Source organism: Malania oleifera, chromosome 1 (genome assembly GCF_029873635.1).
Source record: "Malania oleifera isolate guangnan ecotype guangnan chromosome 1, ASM2987363v1, whole genome shotgun sequence".
NCBI lineage: Eukaryota > Viridiplantae > Streptophyta > Magnoliopsida > Santalales > Ximeniaceae > Malania > Malania oleifera.
Window position 1 is genome coordinate 138,187,836 of NC_080417.1, and position 9,235 is coordinate 138,197,070.

Sequence of the window (9,235 nt, forward strand, 5' to 3'; positions counted from 1 at the left end):
CAATTCTGCACTTTTTAAGATAAATTTACTATATTTTATTATGATGGAAAACATTTTGACAATGTTTAAGATGGTTACAGGAGACGGTATTCCCAAATTTTACCAACATTATTTTTATTCCCCAATGTTTGGGATGGTTACAGTAGAACATTGGTCATGCCTTCAGGTAGTGGTCAAAATTTGTTATTATTATCCTAGAGCTAGCTTGCCTCTTATAAACTGATTTTCAAAGCTCTAAGTTGTATGGCAAAGGTCACAATGAAATGCATGTTCAATTACTTCGCCATTTCCTTCTAATTTTTTTCTATTTTAACAATGCTTATATTTTGCCAATAACATGTATTACAATAGCTACTCATGTTTCAGGGCTTAAACTGCAGGCAACCTATTGATCTCTGTCCTTGAAAATGATTTTTGAGTTCCCATACCAAAGTTGGATTAACTCTTCTAGGCGCTAATAATTGGAAATTCAGCTGTACTGCTCAGGCAAATGGCTTTATATTGCAGCAAATCTGTCAATTACCCTGAGCTTCCACCCAAGCAATTGAAAATCTTCATAACTATATATTTTTAGTAATTTTATTAATATAAAAAAAGAATAATTTAGTACACAAAACTCCAGTATATATGGTGTCTAAGAAAAGGACAGACTACAATACATATGCAATCTTACCTCTTTACAAGAAATTATTTTCTCGTCTCAATTTCATGACATGACCTCCCAAGTGTCACACAGCAACAATCAATCATGACACAGAACAATGTACAGGTATCTTTTGGAAGGACCAATTTGCTCATAGGCTCAAAAGGAATGCCTTCATCAAAATTGAGTGGGGGCAGGGAGAGCATAGTCGATCTGAAAATAGAAGAGCCCAGACAGTAATTGGTGCTGTCAATGATTTCTAGAAAAAATCAAACCGTGAAGAATCATAACCAATTTGAGTAAGACACGAAGGTGGGTAAGATCAGAGTGAACAGCCCAAGAACAGACTTCAGCATGTTACTGAGGAATTGGCATTTAAAAAAAAAAAAAAAAGGTTACGAACAGCCGGAAATGTCTACCAACAATGAAGAGCCAGATCAAAGTTTGGCTTGTGTAGCATGCTAGAAAGAGGGGCACTTCTAGGACAGTTCGAGGTGAAATCTTAAGAGTTTGGAAGTAACCTTAATTTCAATTCCTTGAAATAAATGTAAAGCAATTGTGTGCACAATTCTTAAGCATTCAGGATAACCTGGCTACCATACCACCAAAACCCTAATACATTGAGAATGAAAAGGCCCAGAGATTATTAAAACAACAGAATGGTGTAGTTTGCATTACAGAGTGAGAATGAGAGAGTCGGCATCACCCATCACTTGCCAAAACGTTCATGTACAAACTAAAACTGCCAAAATTGAAGTCTCACAAAATAGAAACATCATTTTCCAAGACCGAGCAATCTCCAGATATATTCCTGAACTGCCCCAAAACCTAGTGTGATGCTTCTCCAACCTTCTGCAAAGACATGCATTGTTATTTCAGCAAAAGAGATGCATGGTAACGGGGTGTCTGGAGACTGGATGTGGGAGTGTGTGCCTGTGTGTGTATTTACTTGTTAAGGTACCTCGTCCTTCTTGTCCTTGCCTTTTGTGAAAAATTTGTAACCCCCGAAAAAGACCAAGCCCCAGCCAGTTAAAGAGACGATAACAAACTGCAGAAAACACAATATCAATGCCAAACATCCTTCCAATAAATACCACCAAAAAGAAATTTCATTAACACTGCATTTGATAGTATGAATTTCAGACATTGAATTTAAATTTGAGCGAATTTGGACAAATTTCAATATAATTTTATATTACATCTTATCAGAATCCAAGTGCTCCCCAAACATGGGATAAAAATGCATATAACAAACCACCACGCCCACCACCACCACGAAGCCACTGGGAAAAGTCAGCTATATGAATCCTTTACTCCCATTTTGCACCAAGTAAGGGCAATACCCCTCCTACGACCTCTAAGGAGTACTAAATTACTCTTATTGGAATGCTAATTGGTCATCGTTACTATCTTCTACAAGTGCTATGCCTAGCCCATAGTTTCAAAAAATGCTAAACCCTATTGAGCCACAATTGCTACAAAAGTTTCAAAACAAGGTAGATTTTTATTTCAGGACACTAGATCTAACAACCGAAAGCTTTAATTCAATATTTTTCACATAAGTTACTTTCTTATTTTTGAAGTGGAGAATTGTTGCATTATTCTTCTAGTTTTACTCATTATTAATCTACTTCACAAACAAAACCTCTTCTAGTTTAATAACACGTCAACATCCTCTTTAGAAATACAACTTTAAAATTATGAATAAATTGAATGATTTATCTCACAAAAGTTCATTCTGCAGACTAAGGACCTGTTTGTTCTAGAAAACAAATTTTATTTTCCATTTATTTTCTTTCTTTTTTTTAAATTAGCTAATTTTTTAATTTTAAAACACTTGTATGAATTAAACGAACAAAACTAAAAAAAATTTAGCACAATTTGCTCTTGGAAATAGTTTTATTTCCTTTTTCCAATTTTTCAAATAATTACAAAACCATCACCTTCTTTTCCGTATTTCTAAAGTTATACATAAAGTTGGAAAACATCTTTTTATTATTTGCTAACTTTCTAAACCTTACCTTGATTGTGGGATCGAGAAATTCAAATCTTGAACTTTGATTCACGTGGATTATGTATTTAATTTCTTCCAAATTCAAACCCCAAAATCCATGACCTCATATAATTTTTGAAAAAATGAAAAAACAGTTCTCTCTTTTTGCAATTATTTTAAAACCTAGAAAAAAAAAATGCCAAACTATTTTTCACATTTAAACAAACTATTTATTTACTACCTTTTTAATATGAATATTGAAAAACTAAATATAAGCCAAAATTTTTATGATTCTTTGGAAAACTTAAAAAAATGGAAAATATAAAATGTTTTCCACAACTAAACAGGCCCTAAAGCATTTTGGCATGTTACCAAAAAAATTTGAGAACCATAAAATTTAGTTTTCCTTTCATTCAAAATAGCTAAAAATCAACAATAGAAAGAAAAAAAAAAATTGGCAACATAAACAAAAGCATTGTCACAATTTGTTTCTTCACTATACAAAAATGAAAGTACAAAATTAAACAGAGAAATGATTTCAAAGAAAATCTAAAATACTTACCGTCTTTATTTTTCTAACATCTTTAAATAATGTTGTCAACATCTTTAAATCCTTCCCCACTACTTCATTCCAAGTTATTTTAGGTCTATCCCTATCCTTTTTCATACAAAAAACAATAACTAACTCACTCTTCACAAATGCTCTATTAGGCCTACGTTTCAAATGCCCAAACCATCTCACTCGCCCCCTCCTTTATCTTGTTTTCAATCAGTGTTATGCCTAAATGATTGCTTATATGTGTATTTCTTACTTTGTAAACCATTCATCCACCTCAACATTCGCATCTCAACAACTTTTACTTTTTGTACATGTTGTCTCTTAGTTGCCTAATATTCTAAACCATAAAATATAACTGGCCTTATAACCATCTTATAAAACTTTCTTCTTAATTTTACGGGTATTGTATAATCACACACCACACGTGACTCACTTTCCCATTTTACCCAACCTGTTTTAATTCTATTTACTACATTTTTTTTTTTTTTCAATTTCCCCTTCAACTTGCGTAATAGATCCAAGATATCTTTAAATAATGTTGTCATCTTCACTTATTACCTAGGTCTATGCTCTTTCTTTCTCTAGGCCTTGCAAGGTTTTATGCCTTTCTTCCATCTATAGTGTATAGTTTGATATAGAAGTTATTGTAAGCTCTAAGTTTAGGTTCACTAATAGTTTTCTTTACATCCTTTATTGCCTCCTTACATTTTTTAAAGTACCTTATTTCTACACCTCATAAAAAGTGTGCCCTCTTACTTAAAGCAAAATAAGGAATTTATACTTTAAAAATGAACCTATTAATGTGAGCTATAATGGATTATTGTGCATACACTCGTGTGAGCATGACCATGCACATGTGTGCACACACACATACCCAAAGCAAAACCTAGCCAACCGAAGATGCAAACTGCAAAAGTAAGACATGAATATATGTCGAACATGTGTTCAGCAAACATCATTAACAAATGGCCAAAAAAAAGTTTGCTTAGTTACAAATCGAAAGAAGAGGGTGCAAAAGAAATTAAAAGATGAATTCATATCTATGGTGTTAAACACACACACGCGCGTGCGCGCGCGCGGATACAACTAGTTATGGTTACAACTCTCAATACTTTTTTAGGTCAACATTTGACAATCCCATCATATAATTAGACACAGCCACTTGTCACGCCCACAAAATCAAGTTGGATAGGTTGTTAACGATTTAATCTAACTTCTTTTTACTATGAATAACATATTAATTGGGAGTAGTCTTCGAGTGAGATTTCATAATCTCCAATTAGCTTGACATAACAACAATCATGTTTGGTATGTAGGAATGGAATGGAATCAGAGGGGGGATGGGATTGAATTTATCATTTAATTTCATCATGCTCGCCATTCAAATTTTCATTCCATTCCTTTCCTACCCCATTCCATTCTAAAAACCAAACATGATGTTAGTGTTGTTGTCAACCTTGAAAGTGTACGGCTTCTACAATGCCTTGTCCAAGAACTACAGTCTTTGAAACCACAACAATGTCAAGAGTAGTCACTATAACCAATACTTCAACAACATGATTTCAAATTGGTGCTACAAAAAGACCAGATTGATTGGAATCGTCCCAAGTTGGCTAGAAAAGATTCAAGTTAGCTGAAATATTTCCTAGTAGAAAACCCACGCTATTATGAATAGGTTTCTTAAACAAAGCAAAAAAATATGTTATTTTGCAATGATCAGATCAGCTTATCCTGGCTTATTATTATACCAGCCATGGGTACACACTACACATTATGTGTGTGTTCCACAATCTTAAATTTACAGTTTTTGGGGAGAAATGTTGATTAAAAATTGCTCTCTTCCCTTAATACATACACACACACTACACTCATGCTCCACGGCTCTCTAAATTTTATTTTTTTATTTTTAAAAAAAAAATAACAATAAGGAAATAGACAGGAATAGAAGGGTATTTAAGTTTGACTAGGTGGTAGTTAGGGGCTGCTATAGGGATATTTTGGGCATTTCAATAGCTGTAGTGAAGATGGGCAGGACTTGAAAAGTATTTTAATTTGATTAGGTTAGCAGTTATGACTCTTATGAGACAGTTATATGGGTATCTTGGGTATTTGACAAACCAGAGGTAATAAGAGGAATCCTCTTTCTAGTATTATAGATTATATAAGGAACTCAGATTATAGGCTTTTTCTAAAGTGCAAAGTCCAATGAATTGAACTGTGAGTGTGAAACAGATGAAATGAAAAATCCATTCAACCAATGGATACAAATTTGTATGAATAGCACAGTTCATTTATTTGCATAAAAAGAAACCATTATTTAAATATGACAAAAAATAGTGAAACAGATGTGGCACAGTTCATTTATTTGCATAAACAGGGAACATTATTTAAATATGACAAAAATAGTGAAACAGAAATCACATCATCCCAAAAAATACTCAAAATAGTACTCACATGTTCTTCTTTCCACTTAGATGGACTCATCGGATCTTGCCAAAAGTTCACTTTTGGAGGTCCATGATGATCTGCAATACAGAAAGTAGAAGATGAATAAGTCATGAATATAAAAACTATAAATCTTCAGTATTTGTCCTTAGCTGAGCCATCAAATATCTTTTTCTCTCACCCTTCTGCATGCATCATAAGTTCCATAAAATTTGCGGCACAAACATATAATGACATAATTAAAGCTTGTAATACAAATCTTACAAGATCCACAAAATTTTCTTCCCATTTCTTCAACAGGATAGCATTAGGGAATAGCAGTTTCCACAAAACTGGGGTGGCACGCAACAGAAAAGAAAGACCAACATATCATCAACGTTTTCTTAACACTTTCATTCAAATAGCAATGCACATTAAAAAAATTCAGCTTCTTTTACAATGCCAAAGTGTTATAGACCGAACACTTCATAAGTTGTGAAGGGCCTTGCGGCACTGGTTTAGCAAACTAGCTTAACTAGTCAGCCAAAAAGTATACTGCAAATTCACCATATGAACAAATTTTTAACAATTGAATACAAAGTTAAGTGGAAACAAAAACAACCATGAAAATATGCAAAAGTCATGTGGTCAATTGTAAAACAACCCAATTCATTATTAACACCTCCATAGGCAATGTGTGTTTAGAGAGGGAAGCAAGTAGGCTAAACATGTTTACAAAAGTTCGAAAGTTTTACAATGATTAATGAGCACTCAACCTCCCCATTAAGAACATTTAATGCTATTCTAACTCTGGCATTAGGAAACATGAAATTGACTGAGGAGTCATACTTCCATTTTACATAAACGTGTTGTCTTACTCAAAGAATAAAATGTACACTATTATATACATGATGGTTACCCATCCCATGTGTACAAGACAAGAGGTCACATGCAAGCATAATGCCATGAACAAGCTTGGCTTGTGACACAAAGGAATGTACATCTGGCATCCACAATTGCAATTGATTTAAGGGAACTAATATCACAGTTTTTGCGACAAAAGAAAAGGCATTATAGTGTAATCCAACCGGCCCAATCAGTCAGGTTTAAGGCATTTTTGAATGAAATTGACTTGACAATAGAGTATGCTCAACAACTAAGTAGCCAACCCAAACCACTCATGTGAGTTGAGTTGAATCAATTTCATCACACGTGCATGATCTAACTAGTAACATACAGAGATTGCAAAAACAAATTGCCAAGGGAGCCAGCCTAGGGAGGGCAAAGCCAAGATAAGTATCTTCGTCTTCAATTTGAGCCATAGGTACAAATTAGTCCTTGTCATCCCAAGGCCGGTGTAGCCAACTTTAACTAGTGCCACGGCTGACGGTGGAATACTATGGAATTTGGGAGTAGTGGGCTAAGGCAAATTTATAGAGGCACCCTCCCGTAGTCCCATTTCATGGGGAAAAAATGAAATAATGAAGCAAAGTTAATAGGACAATTAACATTTGAAATGATGTGTTGTCAAAACACCCGGTGCCATCCTCATCGCACGATTGCTATTTCTTGGTTTTTCCGTTTTTCCTTTTCTCCTTTTTTGCCCTGTTCTATACTTCTATTAAGAGTGGAACTTGAGAATTCACATTTGGTTATCAAGAAAAAAGGGGAAATATATATATATATACTTCTATTAAGAGTGGAACTTGAGAATTCACATTTGGTTATCAAGAAAAAAGGGGAAATATGTATATATATATCAAATCAAGGAATAAAATTTTGACCTCACCCATTTTTATTTTCTTAATTTTTGATCATATTAAAACGCATTTCCATTTTTAATATTATTTTATAAAGAAAGAAACTACAATGGATAATGGGTTTCTTCCTTCTTGTTTTCCACTCCTTCACTCAAACAAAATTCTTTACCCAAACAAAGCCAATCACATATCTTTTTGCTTTTGAGGTTTTCATCCACATCCAATATAATTTATCAAAATGCAAATTTCCCGCACGACGAATAAAACCACGTTATCGACATGAAATGCAATCAGTTTTATGTCTACAAAGAGCTAAAATCTCGCGAAGCACACCACTTGATTACTTAGGAAACAAAGTGAGAAGGGGGCAAAAGAACTCATTTGTAGTTCCAGGTTCAAAATTCAGGAAAAACAATCGTTAACGAACCAAAACAGTCCTGGTAGCCGCAGATAAGTAGAGATAAATATTTTCTCTGCTCACAATTATAAATTCCAAGGATTAACTGAAGAATCAAACGGAGGAATTTAAGCTCCGTTTGGAACTTACAAAATATTAGAAGAAATAAAAGAAAAATATCAACCAATCCACATTCTCATATTTGATTATGTAGAAAAGTGAGAAAAAAAAATATACCAAATTTATATACAAAATTTTAATTCTACATACCATTAATATTTAATTTTTCTTCATTTTTAATCCTATATATTCAATAGAGAAGAAAAATAGAAGGAAAAGTTTTCCTCCTTATTTTCCTTTCCTTAGTAAAATGCTTGATCCGATCCTTAAGAAACAATGAATCTGAGAGAGAGAGAGAGAGAGAGAGAGAGAGAGAGAGAGAGAGAGAGAGAGAGAGTACCGCCGCCGCCAGCGAGACCGCGCCGGTGGATGAGAGAAGCACCTTGAGGAGCTGATTTCGGAGAGGAGAGGCGAACCAGACGCGCCGCCTGACAAGCTGCAGCTGTCCACGCAGCCATAATTCAAAGGCTTTGGGAGGATTTTGGAGAGAGAGAGAGAGAGAGAGAGAGAGAGAAAGAGAGAGAGAGCACCGACCGAGAAAAAGGAAAATAAAAAGAGGAGTTGGAAATGGAAGATGTCTACACTTTTCCCGATGACCGAATTTGTCCTCTGCTTAACAGCGAACTACTAGAATACGACGCCGTTTGACGCTGGGGATTGCAAAAAGCATTTACCACTGCGTAGTAGAATGGTGTAGATGTACAACAAAATGAAATTTGAATGCAAAGAATAAATAAAATAAAATAATAAATTTATTTTTATCGTGGTTGATTCCAATAAGTGGGTGATTTCATTTTATTTGTTTAATACATATTGATGTTTCAATTTCCATATTATGATTTCATTTTTTGGGATAGACTTGCTATTATATATTATATTAGGTAGAATATTGAACGAGTTTTTTAGAGTATTTTTTTTCTAGCTTTCTTAGTGTGATTATATTCTAAAAAATATTATTTTACTTTTATATAATAATAATTTTTTTGTACCTCTAAATTTTGCCTCAAATCTTAATTAAATTGGACTCGTTTCTTAAAAAATTACAAAAATGTTTTGTTAGTATATCTCCCTAAAATACTATTGTACCCTTGTATGTCTCCTTCTCTTATAAAAGGATGACCTTGTAGAGTTGTATTTGTAAAAAAAAATTAATAAATTTTTTTTATTAATTTTAACGTGGTATCAGAGCCAAGTTAACCTAATTTCTTTTTTCTTAAAACCTCCTTGCTGCCGCTCACGAAATCTGACGAGTTCTGAACACCCTTCCTTGCCATCGTCGACCGAAATCCCTCTGGTCCCATCCTTCCCCCGCTCGGGCGCCGAAGATGACTTCACCTCT

General features: G+C 34.0%; 1 protein-coding gene across 1 annotated transcript; it reads right to left on the reverse strand.

The window, feature by feature from the left end:
• Positions 1 to 1,263: 1,263 nt before the first annotated feature.
• LOC131144041 (uncharacterized) lies at positions 1,264 to 8,487 on the reverse strand. The gene is made up of 4 exons (XM_058092389.1): positions 8,237 to 8,487; positions 5,650 to 5,720; positions 1,605 to 1,691; positions 1,264 to 1,495 (listed from the first exon to the last, which is right to left on the reverse strand). Exons 1-4 carry the CDS (start codon positions 8,352 to 8,354, stop codon positions 1,472 to 1,474), a joined length of 300 nt encoding a protein of 99 aa, XP_057948372.1. The 5' UTR covers positions 8,355 to 8,487; the 3' UTR covers positions 1,264 to 1,471.
• Between the last annotated feature and the right edge of the window lie 748 nt (positions 8,488 to 9,235).

Coding starts and splice junctions, on each gene's coding strand:
- LOC131144041 (XM_058092389.1), bottom strand. CDS start 8,354: ATGGCTGCGTGGACAGCTGCAGCTTGTCAGGCGGCGCGTCTGGTTCGC. Junction 5,721..8,236: donor CGGTCTCGCTGGCGGCGGCG/GTACTCTCTCTC, acceptor TCTGTATTGCAG/ATCATCATGGACCTCCAAAA. Junction 1,692..5,649: donor CTAAGTGGAAAGAAGAACAT/GTGAGTACTATT, acceptor TGTTTTCTGCAG/TTTGTTATCGTCTCTTTAAC.